This window comes from Nothobranchius furzeri, chromosome 13, assembly GCF_043380555.1.
Source record: "Nothobranchius furzeri strain GRZ-AD chromosome 13, NfurGRZ-RIMD1, whole genome shotgun sequence".
Lineage (NCBI taxonomy): Eukaryota > Metazoa > Chordata > Actinopteri > Cyprinodontiformes > Nothobranchiidae > Nothobranchius > Nothobranchius furzeri.
In genome coordinates this window covers 44,409,503-44,426,565 of record NC_091753.1, presented here as the reverse complement: position 1 = coordinate 44,426,565, position 17,063 = coordinate 44,409,503, and the positions used below count along the sequence as shown (strand labels likewise).

Here is a 17,063-nt window from a genome sequence, read left to right as displayed (position 1 = left end):
CTTCTCTGAATTGCCCTTGAGTCAAAATGTGAAAACACAATTTTTTATTTTTTGCTGAAACACAAAGTAAAGCTGACTTTATAGAGAAAGTCCACTGAGAAACCATTTAAACTTGTTATTTTTTCATATATAATCCGTCACCCTGAGTTTAACATGCAGGCTAAACGTGAAAATAGTCTTCTACCCATGGACATAATTTGGGGGGGGGGGGTTGTTGACCCCTGCACTTTTTACCATCCAAAAACAATATTACGCTATATTAAATTGACACTGGTTGAGCTCTAGGACCAAGCGGAAAACAACCGTTTGAGTTGAAGCCTGTTTCCCATTAGAGCATACTGTAAAGACCCCCCCCCCCCCCCACCACCACCACCCCACCCGTGTCCCCCCACTTCTAAAGTGAAAATGACGTCCATGCTTCTACCCCTATTTCCTGCATTATCTTCTGATAGAAAATAGAAGTAAAAATGCTCTGATAAAAAAATCTAGTGACATAGCTTGACACGTTGAAAATTAGCATTCATGGACTCACCCATCTTGAAGTTCAATATTATTAAGGTACATTAATATAACCTTACTTTTATTAATTCTATCTCATTTTTAATGTAAATGTCATTATAAAGTCCCAATACTCATCATCACCACACACTGGAGAACTCTGCATTTCACCCATCCTGTGAGGAGGGGTGAGCTGCAGCAGCGGCTGCGCTCGGGAACTATTTGGTGGTTTAACCCCCCAATCCAACCCTTTAAAGCCGAGTGTCAAGCTAGGAGGACTTGGGCCTCGTTTTAAAGTCTTTGGAATGACCCAACCAGGATGGCTAAGCTTTTATTGGTCAACATAAATTTTAAATAGTGCAACAAAAAAATAAAAAACATTTGTGCCGGCAAATCAGCGTAATATTACAGCAACGTTGTGTCTCATAAATGCTCACAAAGATTTAATGAGCTGGTGTTTAAGTCAAACCCTCAGAAAACCCTTAAAGGGCCCGTTAAAATCTACGTGGACAAAAATCTTTCTGGGCAAACCCGTCTGGGGCCACCTTGGAAACCGCGGACAAACCCTGGTGGGACCCATACGACTTGCCCATATTTATTCCATATGGGGACTAACTATGTGTGCTGGCTGTATGCAGTACTTTGTCTCCACCTGGTGGTTGGAACAACACTGACAAGAACAGATGAGCTGGCAAAAGAAAATAATAAAACTTGTGACTAAAAAAAGCAGAATAACATAATTAAATAACAATTATGAACAGATGCACAAGAGCCTAATGCAGTATCATTTAGAAGTGTGTTAAACGACTTATACACACATAATGAGCTGATTTGTGTTTCATGGAAATATCATTTAGAAAATCCCAGGACAGAGTAATTTAATAAAGCAGCGGGAGGGAACGCTCGTCTTATGGGATTATTTAGATAAACTGATTAAGGGCCACTCTGAAATAAACATATAGACATACTTTTAGTGTAGCTTTGTTTTTGTTTTTATCCAAAATGAATGAATTAGATATTTTTTATTGTATTTTAGGTAGATTCTTTTTTAGAGAATAAATCATTTTATTACCAGTAAAGAAATGATCTGAACCTGTGCGTGTTGCTCCCCTGCAGCAGTAATAGTCTGAAGGATGCGAGCCTACAGGCTGCACTCGCTTTTCTACTGAAGAGACTAACGGTTTAAAAAAAGAAGAGGAAAGAGCAGTGTCATGCGGATGAGTCAGCCCAGAGGGACTCTTACGTCTCTTTGTATTTGTGCAAACCAAGGCCTGATGATTCATGGTCAGAATCGTGACAGCTCCGTTCAAAGAACAGAACGTAAAACCGGCAGAACCTAAAAAAAATCATTTATTTCAGGAGTTTTCGGTTTAAAAAACAGAACTCTGGCATAACCTTTTTTATTTCACTATTTGAGTCGACGAGGTACAAAAAAAGCAACTGAAAGACCACACAAAGTAAAAAATAATCAGCTCTGCAGCCGCTTGCATCCTGATGTCTTTGTTCCTCTTTTAAGTGCAGCCATTAGTTTGAATGTGGAGGTGCAGGGACGTTGGCTGCCAGCGTGAATCTCACTCAGAGCCGGTTTAATATAATAACATGTCAGATAACACGAGATGGCCGGCACGTACTCACGGATCCCAACGCTCCGGTCTCAGGTGTTCCCGGTGTCACACACAGACGGACAGAAGTGGGCCTGTTTTGAGTTTAATCTGCATTCATCAACTCATGTTCTCCTTTATCGGTTTTATGTGGGGTTTATGAGAATAAACAAACAAAAATAACTCACTGTATCAAACAAAATCCAAGTTAGAAACATAAACAATTTATATTTCTGCACAATCTGACTCTAAACGATTATTTTTATGACAAAAATGTCAATTTCAGTGAGAAAATGAAGTTTGCACTGAAGTTTTGTGAAGAACTGAGCCCTGTTTCCCTCCACACATCCTCACTGAGTTTCCTCCTCCTCTTCTGACCTCTGACCCCTCAGACCCCAGTCAGGCTTTCATTCAGGTTTGAGACCGGATCCGTCACACAGAGCTGCTTCTGGCCGTGGCGGACCTGTCGGGGCCGCTGGTGAAGAAGGAAGAGGCGTTTGGCGGCAGCCCGGTACTTGCGGGACATGAGGTTGTACACCACCGGGTTGATGGAGGCGCTGAGGTAGCAGAGCACCATGGAGGCCATGTTGAAGTCCTGGCTGAGCATGGCCGTCTCATAGTCGTCCACCTGGGCGAAGAGGTTTCTGCCGATGTGGTAGGGAAGCCAGCAGATGATGAAGGCCAGCACCACCACCACTGAAGAGAGGAGGTGGAGAAAAAGACATTCTGGGAGTTAGAAAGTTAAAACACTCCAACCAGAAGCCTTTTTGCACCTGGAGTCCAATATCTAAACTTCTTAAAGAGAAATAGATTTTTATTTTTCACAGAACATTTAATTTGTCATTCTTTTAAAACGGAAGAATGACGCACAAACAAGTGTGGTCTTCAGGTTTCCAAGCAACCAGAGGAGTCGCCATACTTGGCCATGAAATAGACACAAGGCGCTGACGTTCTTCTATTTAGGCTTTATTTTTACCACAAAACTGAATAAGAAACATGGAAACTAACTCAAAGGCTGTCGTAATGCATAAAAGGAAATCGACAAACATTAGTTAGACTAAAATCCACCAAATACGTTTGCCAAAAGTGTTAACCAGCCCGATCCATTCAAACAGTCTGAACTCTGAGTCCAAAAATAAAAAAATCTAATGTTAAAAGATACAATAACTGCTTGTTCATGTTTGGAAAATCATTAAGATCATTTATTTTCAGGCTCTTTAAGAGTCCTTTCATCTGCACTAAACCTGTGAGATTCATAAAACTCCCGCAGCATTACACAAAACCATAAAAGAGGTCCTAAAACAACACACACCTCCATCAGCCCTGTATCCTGATACAACTGCAGCTCATACTTAAACTACACTTTTTCATATCGAGGGCAAACAAATGAGCAAACGAGCCCCAGTTAGCTAAAAAATGATGCAGAAACTCTGCTGGACAGAAAATACAGCTGAACTCCAATAAATAACACAGTCAGGTGTGTGCGTGCATGTGTGTGTGTGTGTGCGTGTGTGTGTGTGTGTGTGTGTGTGTGTGTGTGTGTGTGTGTGTGTGTGTGTGTGTGTGTGTGTGTGTGTGTGTGGTGGGGCGGGGGGGGGGGGGGGTAATTACTGAGTTACCAGTATTGATCAAGAAGCCCCTGCAGATAAAGCTATCATCACTTTGTAATGGTGGCAGTAACTTGTATAAGGACATAAATGTCAGTTCCATAATTAAAGTAAGTGTGTGTGTGTGTTGGGGGGGGGGGGGGGGGGGGGCTCAGGTTTAGAGTAACAGGTCAATTCCCATGATTTATTCCAGCTCTCGGATCCAGTTTGGTATTTAACAGCTTTGAGACCACACATCCATTTTTTTTAAATTTAGACATAAATTTTAAAGCCAATAAATGAAATTATTTAGCAAATTTTCATTACATATTTATTTAACAACTCAAAACTTAAAAATTAAAATGCATGCCACTGATGTTCATTTTCCAAAAAATTTATAAATCTCAAAATTTTTTGTGTTATTTTTGTTTTGCTGAAACAGCAACAGAGAAATTAAACTATTTTCAAACTTTTAAAACAATAACTGAAACCAGAGTAAAATCCAACCCAGAAAGTAAAAGCCAAACCATAAAAGTGGGTCTTCAACCTTGTTTTAAAAACTGCTACTGATAGAGAGAGCCTTACAGATAGAGGTAGTGTCCTACCCCTTCTCGTCTTTAGCCGGGCTCTAGGAGCCACCAGCAGCACTCGGCTCTTGGAGCAGAGCATTCCAGCAGGGATATAAGGCTGCACCAACTCCATCAAATAAGCTGGAACCAGTCCATTCAAAGCCTTAAAAACCATTAAAGGGAGTTTAAAATTAAGTCTAAAATCCACAGGCAGCCAGTGAAGAGCACTGTGTTGGATGCAATGAAAAATAATGGTGCTACGCAATGCTCTCACAGGCTAACCCCATCTTTCTACTGGATGCTTAAGCACCAGTAACATGATAGACTTGCTTTACCCGCTAACTTCCTTCCCATCGAGAATGTTTCAGATGCAAAACAGAAGCAAAAGTGTTCCGCGCAGCTCGTCCTGCAAGGTCACAAAAGACCAGAGAATTGTAAGACTACGAGGGCTTCCAGCAGTTTGGTAACAAGCAAGGAAAGAGGGTAGCATGCATCCAAAAAGGTCTAGTCCAGCGGCCCGCGGGCCCCTGAACCGCGCGCGCACCCCCCACCCCCGGTCTGTCTGTTAATCGGGAGGAACGGCGCTGGTGTGCATGCATTGCTCTGTTATATTGTAGGCTTGTGTAATGAACCACCATCATGAGTCTCAGCTCAGGTCAGAACAGAACCGGAAATTTCCCACAGTTCATCGCCCTGTGTTGTAGGGCAGCTAAGTACACCTCGTGGAGTTTTGTTCTTATGAAGAACTGGAAAATGATGGAATGTGTCATCGGAGATTTAGAACACTCTCCAGCAGGTAAAAAAGGGCATTTTTGTAATATAATACGGATTATTAAGACCATAAACCAACAAAGGTAAGACTGAATTTACACTTATTGGTGAATAAAGCCTGGGGCACACAGAAGACAGATGCACTGTGACACAGAAGCGCCGCGGTTTGGGGGTCACAGGAATCGATGCGCCGCTGAGCGCTTCTTGGAAAGTCGCGCAACAGTCACAACATCACGCGGGACTTGAGAACAGGAAGCTGAAAGTCACTCTTTTGTTTGTACTTGATCAGACTTGCTGTCGTGTTTTGTGAGACTCTAATTCATTAAAAATGGGTAAGCACGCTATTTATTAGAATATTTTCAAATCAAAAGTTCAAAAATGAAAAGCTTGTACATGTTTTGGCGGTTGGGTTTGTACCGTAAAGCCATTCGTGTCGTAATGTCTGTTGTAAACAGCAGCGCCACGGCACTTGAAAGAGAACTGGCATCTATTTTCAGCGCCACAGCGCAGACCGGCGCTTCTGGAACGTGGCGTTACGCTCCCCGTGTAGCCACTCTCAGTAACTATAATGGCTTCTTTTTAAAATGATGGCATGGACGTGACGTGGCGCAGGGCATCTGTCTCCTGTGCGCCCCAGGCTTAAGCATGTTTGGACAACTTGGTGGCTTGTAGTTCGTTGTGTAGTGACCCCACCCACTGTGGAACTAGCAGCAGGTGACATGCATTGTGGGTAGCCGATTTTCAGTTGTTTGGTTCTATTTTGGTGTGTTTTCAGGTATTTTGTTGGGGTTCTGTTACTGGGGATGTGTGGGTTGTTGTTAGTCTCTTGTTTATTGTTCTGTTAAAATGTGCCCCACCATAAAATAATTCACCAGCCACCACTGGAAAAAGATAACAGCGGCATTGGAGATACCTCTGAAAGACCTCTGAACCAGAGATGGAATGTCCATGGTGACTGTGTCTCGCTCGCTTTGTCAACTCCACCTACTGGTTAATCGTGTATTGCAGGGTTCTAATGTGTTGCGTTAATTTCGGGAGACGCGCACAAACAAGGCTTCGAATCAATGCAAGTTACAGCCATTTTAAACAAGTGTACGTGTCGTTTAACAGCAACAATATTCCGGCCCCTACACTCCCAGTTACCACAAAAACCAAATTGGTGTTCCACCCCAAATTTTTCACTGGCCCCCTTATGAAAACATTCTAGGTGCACCACTGATTTTCAGCCAAAGAACGACATTAGAAATGCAATCTTTTCTTTGCAGAAAGCAACAGAGCCGCAGATTAAAGCGATCCGAATGAGCGATGGCAGGACATGATTAGCAGGCTGATTAACTAGATCATGTCAGCAGCAGCAGTTTACGTGGCACCACATTTCTCCTGGTGTCAGGCTGCTCCTGCAGGAGGAAATGGATGCTTTGTCACATGGAGAAGCGTCTGAGCTGGAGTTGTTCTTAAGCCAGAGGAGAAAATCAGAAAAATCTAGGTTTCAACTAGTCAGGCTGGTATTTTTCTTGCTTCAGAAAAACTGAAATGCAAACCAACTTCATAAACAGGTTTCGTGTTTATAGCTGCAGACAATAAAAAATAAATCCATCCCGATTTTGTTTTTTTTTTCTTGTTTTCCTGTGAATTGATGTAAAATGCCTCCATGTTACGGGTGTTCTTTTATGAGGATGCATTCCTTTGTGGTTATTTGCAAAGAGTAAGTAGAATTCCAGAATGTTTCCACGGAACAAACGAATGACGTATAAAGATTTGATTAATGAGTAACTCCTGACAAAGCGGTGGATGTTTGGTTACTTACAAAGGATTAAAGTGTGGAAGGAATCAACACCCTAAAAATCATGAAGAAACAATAATTATGTGTAAATCTGATTATTTTATTCTCTTTATGATGACAAAACTTCCCCCTTTTCTCACTGAATGCTCATCTCTTCAGTTAAATTATTTCAATGTTCTGGGAGAAGAGAATTACCGCTGAGTCATGTTTACTTCCTGATCTGACTCATGTCACTGGAGTGGGTTTGGATGTGACTTACCCAGGATTTTCACCGTTTGTCTGTGCGAGCGCTCACGGGCCAGAGAGCTCTGGCCTTGCAGGTCGTTTTTACTTTTCCACAGCTTGCAGCCAATGGAGCCGTACAGGAAAGCGAGGCAGAGCATCGGGCAGAAGAAGTAGGTGGTGGACACCCAGAGCATGATGTGCAGCTGCCCGGAGCTGATGGCGTAGCTGGTGTGCTTGCACTGCCCCGTGTTGAAGTCGGGGTGTGTTTCGTTGTCATACTCCACCCCCACCAGGAAGAGTGTGGGGGCTGCAGACACCAGGGCGAAGCCCCACAGGGCCAGGATGATGTACTGGACCCTGCGCCGGGTCACCATCGCCTTGCTTCTGAGGGGGAAGCTGATGGCCAGGTAACGCTCAATGCTCAGAGCGGTGATGTGGAGGATGGTGGCAGAGGTGCAGCCCTCAAAGATGTAGTGGTAGAAGCGGCACACCGCCTCCCCAAAAAGCCAGGGCACGTACTTCCATAGGCGGTAAAGGTCAAAGGGCAAGCACAGGAAAATGATCAGGTCAGAAACAGCCATGCTGGATAGGTACAGGTTAGTGGGGGTCTTCATGTCCTTGAAGTGCTGGATGATGAGGATCGTCATGGTGTTGCCCGTCACCCCGACGATGAAGATGAGGATGCAGATGATTGTGATGGGGATGAGGGTGGAGGTGGGGAACAGGGAACCCTCAAAGTGGTGGTCATCAAGGCTGTAGGGGTTCGTTGCCTCTGCTTCACCAGCATGCAGGTCCACCTCAGGTCTGGCCCAGGACATGATGGGTTTCTGAGTGAGAGACAGCAGGAAATATGGCTTCACCTGGACAATAGATAATAATAATAATAATAATAAGAAGAAGAAGAAGAAGAAGAAGCAGAAGGAGGAGGAGGATATACACTTGAATTGAACATGATTAAAAAAACTAAAATAATTCTTTAAAATATGGAAATTCTATTTAAGAAAAAAGTTAAACACTGTTACATTTCATTATTATTCATCATTGATTTATATTACATTACAACCATTGTTGCTCCAAATGAATACAAATATGCAAAAAATAAGTTTATTATTATTATTATTATTTCTTGGAGTTGACCTAACATTGTTTAATTATTTCTAAATAAATTTTAAACAATGTTATGTCTGAATTTGAAAACAACGTTTCATTTTACTTTTGACTGACGGCTCAACATGAAGTTTCAATTATTTCAGTTTACATTTGTTGTTGTTGTGAGATCCATCAAAAACAATTAAGGTATAAAACATAAATATGCAAATAAAATTGCTATGCCTTAATTAGCCTTGAAAAACATTGCAAGTCTTTATGTTTATTATTAGTAATAAAGAATAAATCACAAAACTTTTAAAAAGTAATGAATGTTTAATGGCAACTTTACCAGGAGACGTAAATGGGATCTTTTAAAATTTTCTTGGTCGGAGTCGACTCCCCTGAGTGGCAACGGAGATCAGCAGCTCCAGCAGCAGAATCAGAGAATGGAGTCTGAAGCTGGGAAGAGAGAGAGAGAGAGAGAGAGAGAGAGAGAGAGAGAGAGAGAGAGAGAGAGAGAGAGACCTCTGTGGTGAAACCCTGAGGAGTCAAGGAACATCAGTAGGGGCAGTCACCTGTCTCTCTCTCTCTCTCTCTGTGTGTGTGTGTGTGTGTGCTGTCTTCTCAAACCCCCAGTGAGTTGTGGAGGAAGTCTACTTATAATGAGTCAGGTTCTGTTGGAGGTTTCATCCTGTTAATGGGGTTTTCCTCTCCACTGTCGCTACCTGCTTGCTTAACGTGGGAATTGTAATCCCATGATGGCAACACCACCCTCCATCACTGATGTTCTGCTTAGTAAACACGCTGATGACAGCAATCAGGTAAAGAAAGAAAGAAAGAAAGAAAGAAAGAAAGAAAGAAAGAAAGAAAGAAAGAAAGAAAGAAAGAAAGAAAGAAAGAAAGAAAGAAAGAGAAAAAAGAGTGGCAGTAAAGTGACAAAATGAAAGAAAGAGAAGAGTGGTAGTGAAAGTGACAAAAAGAAAGAAAGAGAGAAAAGAGTGGCAGTAAAAGTGACAGAAAGAAAGAGAAAAGAGTGGTAGTGAAAGTGACAAAATAAGAAAGAAAGAAAGAAAGAAAGAAAGAAAGAAAGAAAGAGAAAAAAGAGTGGCAGTAAAGTGACAAAATGAAAGAAAGAGAAGAGTGGTAGTGAAAGTGACAAAAAGAAAGAAAGAAAGAGAGAAAAGAGTGGCAGTAAAAGTGACAGAAAGAGAAAAGAGTGGTAGTGAAAGTGACAAAATAAGAAAGAAAGAAAGAAAGAAAGAAAGAAAGAAAGAAAGAGAAAAAAGAGTGGCAGTAAAGTGACAAAAAGAAAGAAAGAGAGAAAAAGAGTGGCAGTAAAAGTGACAGAAAGAAAGAAAGAAAGAAATAGAAAAGAGTGGTAGTGAAAGTGACAGAAAGAAAGAAAGAAAGAAAGAAAGAAAGAGAAAAGAGTGGTAGTGAAAGTGACAAAATAAGAAAGAAAGAAAGAAAGAAAGAAAGAGAAAAAAGAGTGGCAGTAAAGTGACAAAAAGAAAGAAAGAAAGAGAGAAAAAGAGTGGCAGTAAAAGTGACAGAAAGAAAGAAAGAAAGAAAAAAGTGGTAGTGAAAGTGACAAAATACGAAAGAAAGAAAGAAAGAAAGAGAGTGGCAGTAAAGTGACAAAATGAAAGAAAGAAAAGAGTGGCAGTAAAGTGACTAAAAGAAAGAAAGAAAGAAAGATGGCAAAGATTTACATTTTTGTTTTCATGTAAAAAAAATAGTTAAAACGTAATTATAACTTTTAGTTAAATATCTTAGATCATATGAAAAAGTCTTAGTGACTTTGAAAAGGTTTATTTTTGTTCTTGATCAACAGGCTGGGCTGCACAGCGGTTCAGTGGTTAGCGCTGTTGCCTTGCAGCAAGGTTTGAATCCTGGCCTGGGGTCCCTGTGCATGCATGGGTTCTCTCCGGGTACTCCGGCTTCCTCCCACAGTCCAAAAATAACACGTTGATTGGTTTCTCTTAATTGTCCTTAGGTGTGTGTGTGTGTGTGTGTGTGTGTTTCATGCGATGAACTAGCAACCTCTCCAGGGTGGACATTTGTAAACACTCAAGTCAGTTTCTCACTACCGTTCCATGAGTTTCATGGCTGTTGCTAGCGACGGCTTAGAACGAGAAAATTCTAATGACAAGCCACGACTCATACACAAGTTGGTAAGTAGAAAAATACATTTCACGGTTGTAATCATAGTGGTTATAAAATTAGCTTGATTTGTTTTATAGCCAACAATTTGCTTCTAATTCAGTTAGCATGGTTAGTCTCTAGCTTTCTTTACCCGACTTTAGAGTAAAAAAATGCTGTGGCTTCTTAGGGGTATGAGAAATTACTTCTAGGTTATTACTGGCTTAGGATCTTTACAAAATGCTGCTGCATCTTGCCTATCAGTGTCAATTTACAAATGCCTGACTGTTTGCTAGCGAAGACTCTGCAAACCCAGGAGCTCACAGACAAAAAAAAATTAGACAACGCTCCTCTTTGACCATTTGAATGGAGAAAAATTGACAACCCAACCAGCTGAGGGAAATCAGTTACAATGTAACCTTCCTTCAAACATGGCGAGACGTTGGGATTGTTGTAATTATTTCACTTTAAAATATCTTACATATTACACCTTTAAACAGAAACATGGAATATTACGATCTGTGTCATTCCATTGGCCTGCATTAAAACCAATAAGAAATCAGACAAACAAGCTCAAACTTCCAACCATAATGAAGAATTATAAATCTTTTTATTGTGCATGGATCCTTTGTAGATATCATGGCTATACAGATACAATTTAGATACACATCTATGATTATACATTTTCCCATAACGAACATTGTAAAGTGATATGTTTGGTAGTATGTATAACATTTTCTTTTTTGGAATGTACGGTGTATGAGGTAACTGGAAACATTAAAATGACATAAAAATGGTCTGTTTTGTGCATATTTTACTATGTTTTGTAGCATTTTCTTAAGTCTCTCTCCAGCCAGAAGGTGGTGAGCCCATGGTGAAGAGGTGTTAAAATGGCACACTTTGCATTTGCTATCAAAAATAGGAATATGAATTTTTTTAATGACAAAGACCAAAGGACCAAATCATGTAATTACTCTTGACGTTTTGCAATGTACCTGCATTTAAGGAACCAAACAACACCTAGAGATTACCGCTGAAGGGTCAGGATTAATAATGTTACAAATACCCAACATACAGAGAAGAAAGGCTAATTTTAATTTGCATGATAACAGATTCATCATTTGTGTCCCGTGATTCATGACTACTCAGGATTTATAATCTTCTGTGGAGAGTATTAACTTATATTACTTCAGTATTATAAAAAATATACTTCACGCATGTATGACCTGACAAAAGAAAAGATTTAATATCAAGATCTACTTTTCATTTCTCTCATGATTACACGTTAACTAATACCGAACGAATGCAGCAAAGTAAAAGAAAATAAAACACATTTTAGTGTTTTCTAACACTAAAACAACAGAAAACATCAAAACTTAAAAAGAAAAGTACGAAATAAATCCTTCAGACTTTTTTATCTCTCCAATTAAGGCCTCTGAAACAACAGTTTTTCTTTTTTTTTACTTTTTTCTTCCCCAACGATGGATTGATTAGCTGTTTCAGTGACACAAAACGTGATTTTACAACTTTTAAAACACCCAAAAAACACAAATAGGGCTCGCACAATCTCAAAGTGTGTTCCATAAAATGCATCACAAGACCAAAGAATGCAGTCAGTCAAGATTTTCTTCCACTAAGGTGCAAAATCAACCGTCATGGGGGGGGGGGGGGGGGGGGGAGATGACAAAAAAACAACAACATACAAGAAAGCATACATTTTTTGTGCTGAACAACAATATTTGAGAGTAAAGCAGCTGCATGATTGTAAAAACAAGCTACAGTATAACTATGTGATAGTAAAAATTATTAGAATCCACTGTTAGTTTGGTTTTTTGTTGTTTTCTGACTTTATACGTATTTTCCCAAAAACCTACAGATCCTCGTGTCCTTACTGTACAAAAATATACTAACAATTCTCCAGTCATTTTTGCATCCTTAAACATTCTGAACATCAAAAAAAGGTTTGAAAGTGCTAAACGAGCGTTCTATAGCATTGTTATATGTTAACTTTTTATTTTCCTGCTTTTTCTCTTGCTGGACTCTTTTAACCTTCTGCATTGGTGGGGTGGGTTGGGGTGTGTGTGCGGGGCTTTAAGCCACAATAACTGGCCCTGAAGCTCACCCAGCCATCTATGCTGTGGCACAAACTACATACAGAAAACACACACACATCAGGACACACACCTCACTGTGCAAACACTGGCCCATCAGGTCCTGCAAACAAATAGCACATAGGCTAACAACGAGCCCATGTGCTATTTTTGGAACACGTTTATCAAAAACAGTTAGATACTAGAAATGGAAATATAAATATCAACGATTTCTATACTTATAACATGTAACCCCCCCCCCCCCCCCCCATGCTTTCTGAGTTCATTTTTGCACAAGAGGCTAATCAGTATAGAGCAGAATTTCTACTGAATTATGGGCACCACAAACCTGGGGCAGGGTGACGAAGGCAGGAGAGTCCAGAAGGTATCACAGGTGTTACACCTTCAGTTTAGAACGAGCACATCCCCCCCACCACCGAACCCCATTTCAGCGAATGCAATTACTCTGTTGGAACCGGTAAACAGTTAAAGTACAAAACAAAAGAATACAAAACAGCAGAGAGATGGGGGAAGAATAAAGCTATAACCCTGCAGCTGGGTGGCACTAGCTCCTCATTTGATTACAAAGTACTGGATGACGAAAGCGATGAGGATGGCGATGACGGCGAAAACCATGAGGAGGAGGAAAGCACACTGTTCGTCCGTCAGGCTCTGTCTGGTTCGGTTGGACTCGGTGCCAGTTCTGGACCCTGAGCCGGCCGCGCCGCCACTCTGTACAGTCTCGCTTCTTTGAGGGGTGAGCGTCACCGTGGGGCTGTAGGGGCCGCTCAGCTCTGTGGCGTCCTGGCACTGCCTGATGGCGCAGACTCGGAAACGGTAGTCGCTGTTAGCCTGCAGGTTCTGGACGAGGAAGGATGTGGCTGAACCTTTGTAGGCCTGGTAACAGGAAGACGGGGGAGATGAAGGATTAAACACTGGATATGAAATGAGAGAAAAGGATTTTTTTGTGGCTCATTTCCAACCATCTTTAAGTCAGACTATGCAATTTTTTCTAACGTTTTCTTGTGCCAGTATTTTCTAAGGGGTTAATGAAATGCCATTCAGATCCCACCGCCCTCTGTGGCCAGAATACCACACTTGCAACTTCAGAGTTGCCGGTCCAGTACCCGTCGGACTTAGTAAAGTGGAGCTGACATGCCGTCATGTGGAGTTTGCTTCCAGCACGTTTCCTGCATGTTTTAGATTGTGAGTTGTGTGGTTTAGTGATGAATCAATCCTGTAGACACTAATGATGGCCGAGGAAACATTTCAGCGGGGTAAGTTTCTTGTTTGGTTCTAATAACGGACACTAGGGGGTGCTAAAAGCAAGCCAAAACTGCAAAGCATCCATTAAAGAAACTAAAGTTACCTTTTTAACTTTTTTTTATTAATGTGAATTAATTTTGATGTAATTTGTTGCCTCTGTTGCCAAATTGTGATGGGAGTGCATGTGATGGCAACAATGCACAGGATCGCAGGATGAGAAGTAGTGTCAGCAGTAAGGAGGTAAAACAAATATCAACAAAGTGAAATATCAACATATTTTGTGTTATGATAATGAATCGATATTGAAAAGAAGTGTACAGATATTTAAATTGAGAATTCTCATGCAAACATTTGTTGTATTTCTTTTGTACGGTGTAACTCAAACTCTGGCTGCTAGGTGGCAGCAGTTCTTACCGTCTTCGTTCTGATGGAACAACGGGACTTTGCAATGACGCTGAATATGTCTTAGAAGCGTCTGGCTGAGTTTTCCAATTAAATTCAATCTTAAAAATCGCAGATATCATCCAGCTTTTTGTAACGTAATAGCCTTTTTTTTTCGACAATTAGATATGTTGATATGCAACCACCGCCCTGGAGTTGACAAATGATGGCGAGAAGCTAGCTGTGCTGAAAGTAGCAAACAGGCAAAAACAAAAGCGGATACAGCAGCAGATTGGAGGCCAGTACAACATGCATTCTTCGCATTAATATTATAATCACTTTATGACGGTAATGATCGTAAATACAGTAAGAACAAAAAAGTCCAGTTGGGATGTAAGAAAATATCGATATGGCAATATATTGTGATATTTTTTCCAGCGATATTATATAGATATTTAAAAGCCGTGTATCAAATTTGGGAAGAATTTACATGCAAACATTTGCGTTTTATTTATTTATTTTTTGGTGCAATTCAAATACCGACCGCTAGTTGGCAGCAGTGTGCAACGGGTTTTGTTTCCACCATTGAAAGGTAAATCCCTGTTATGGTTCAGATACCTCATGGTAGACATGTTATGCATCAGTTTGGACTGTTCATTGTATTTTCCTACAATAAATTCAGTCTAAAAAAAAATTGCTAATATCGTCAGGCTGAATGTATCGTAATATATCGTGATATATCGTATTGTCTCCCCTGTGCCATGATACGCATTGTATTGATTAATACAAATATTGGATTAATAAAGTATTTTTGAATTGAATTGAATTGCCAGAATTTCACCAATACACATTCCTAAAGTCCCGCGTAGGGCTCTGATTTTAGTTTACTTTTACCAATCGTAAAATTTCTTGGCTGATGATCCTGTTTCATAAACAGTTCTGACGCAATAGAAAAACAAAAAGGACAGCCTCATATTTCAGCTTCCTGATTCAATTGCAAGATGTGATGTGGTGAGATTAGCATACGCCTGGCTGTTGCCATTTTTCCAAGTTAACATGGCTGCAGGCCACCTTGACGGATGGACGTGGAGACGGGTGAGACACCTGCGATGCCTCATGGATCAATGACCTTCACATAATGTGCAATTTAAAGTCAACAGTGGCAGTGCTGCAGAGGGGCGGAGAAAAAACATTACGGCCCTGGGTACACCCGGGTGATGAACGGTGGGTCAGCTCAAGGTAATAGAGGATGGAACAACAGGAGCAGAATTTCAGTACCTGTTTGAACTCCGTGTTTCCCATCATGCACTGCAAGCTGTAGCTGATTGGGTCCCCTTTCATGTGCGAGAGGACTCCCATGTGACTTCGCAAGAGTTGTCGTCCAGACGCTCCAATTTAGGGGCTGAAGAGTGAAGGTAGAAAGCAAGAAGGAAGAGATGAGTCAATAAAATCAGAAATAAATCAGAAGCTGATTCAAAATGAATTAATCGTTTCGAGTAAGATCTGGATTTACAGATAACTGCAGCTCTGATTAAGCAGCTTTAAAGAGTTTTTAATGCTTTAAGCTATTGCTTTCAAACTGGTTTCAGTGGTTTTTAAGGTAGAAACTTTACTAACCTCCCACTCTACAGCAATCTGGTGACAGCATTTTAATACATTTCAAAATGCTTCATTCTCTTTTGCAATTTTTTGTAACCTTGGAATGTTTATTACGACTATCAATAATACAGATCTAACAGCTATGCCGCAATCCTGCCATCTTGTTGACCGTTAACTAGCTAGCATTCATCGTACTGCTGGCAGAAAATCACATTGTTCTGGGTCAGACAGTAAAAGCTTTTGAATAACGTCCAACTCATCATCCAAAGCCTTCCATTGACAGGATAGAGCCATCTCAGACAAACAAACAAAAATAACAAACAAATGTATTTTTAACTCCACAAGGGGTCCAATTAATGTCCGTGTAAATAAATTTCCTTAAAGCTTTTCTCTTTTTTCCAAAGCAGGGCTGAACGATCCATCGTTTTTGGATCGAAAATGCGATTTCAAACAGCATGATCACGTGACCGTCAAAGCTGTGGTTTTGACTGATCCAGGATCAGTTGTGTAACTTTTTTTTTTTACGTCCGTGGTTTTCCCCCGTGTTACGGTGGCGGCAAAAGCCAGCGTGGGGGAGGGAGGTGGGATGTACAGTCCAGAGCCGAGCCCAACTCCACAGCTGCCAGAGCTGCATGTTCAGGTTATTTTCCCTGTTTTATGTTCCCACACACAGCGCTGCTAGAGCCGATAATAATGGCACCGTAGGTGAGCCCGGCACAGAGAGAGAGAACGTAGTTGAGTAAGGGAGAGAGAGACTCCTCCCACATCGGAGCTGGTTCAGGCTGATTTCTAAGCTTGGTTCATGCTTCATCAGAGCGAGTGCGGCGTCGCGCACTGTAGTTGACTAGAAAGCTCGACTTCTCTTTTAAAAATGGTTTGAATGTTTCTGATGGCACACGTTAGTTCAAACAAGCTAAGGTGTCAGAATGCGTGTGTCTCTCTCTCACAGAGTTGACGTTTTAGTCAGGAAAAACTATCAGACAGCTTCGAAAAACGTGCAGCCAGCCTGCCTTGGTAATGCAGGGAAAACTGTGCATTTTTTGTTATTTAATGCATTTAAAAGCTATTCTACCTACAGATTTCCTCCATGCATTTTTTGAGTAGAACATGGTTTTATAAAGCTCCTCTCTAGATAAAAATCACAAGCACAAGTGCTTCACAAACACATAAAAAATAAAAAATACAATAATGGGAGAAAATATTAAAAGCTTTTACTGTTTTTATTGTATGATTAAAAAGTAAATATTAATGTGAATGATTTGTTGTACTAGATTAGAATCTAGACCATCTTTTCACTCAATCTACAGGATGGCTTAGCAGGCTAATGTTGGACCTTTGTTTGCAGAAAATCGTGAATTGAACCGAAATCGCAATTTCTGCTAGAAAAATTGCAATTCAATCTTTTCCTAAAATCGATCCTATTCCAAAGTTTTCACCATAACCTCGTATCTGCTTCAAACCTT

General features: G+C 40.8%; 2 protein-coding genes across 2 annotated transcripts in view; both read right to left on the bottom strand.

Annotated features, from left to right (window-relative positions):
* Positions 1-1,413: 1,413 nt before the first annotated feature.
* On the bottom strand, positions 1,414-7,898 carry mlnr (motilin receptor). Its single transcript, XM_015951318.3, has 2 exons — positions 7,068-7,898; positions 1,414-2,795 (listed from the first exon to the last, which is right to left on the bottom strand). The coding sequence occupies exons 1-2, from the start codon at positions 7,849-7,851 to the stop codon at positions 2,488-2,490; spliced, it is 1,092 nt and encodes a 363-aa protein (XP_015806804.1). The 5' UTR covers positions 7,852-7,898; the 3' UTR covers positions 1,414-2,487.
* Positions 7,899-12,774: 4,876 nt separating this feature from the next.
* fndc3a (fibronectin type III domain containing 3A) overlaps positions 12,775-17,063 on the bottom strand; it is a 71,446-nt gene continuing 67,157 nt past the window's right edge. Inside the window, 3 exon segments of the mRNA XM_070543204.1 lie at positions 12,775-13,251; positions 15,280-15,353; positions 15,356-15,403. Of these exon segments, the coding sequence (XP_070399305.1) occupies positions 12,928-13,251; positions 15,280-15,353; positions 15,356-15,403 (446 nt within the window). The 3' untranslated portion in view covers positions 12,775-12,927.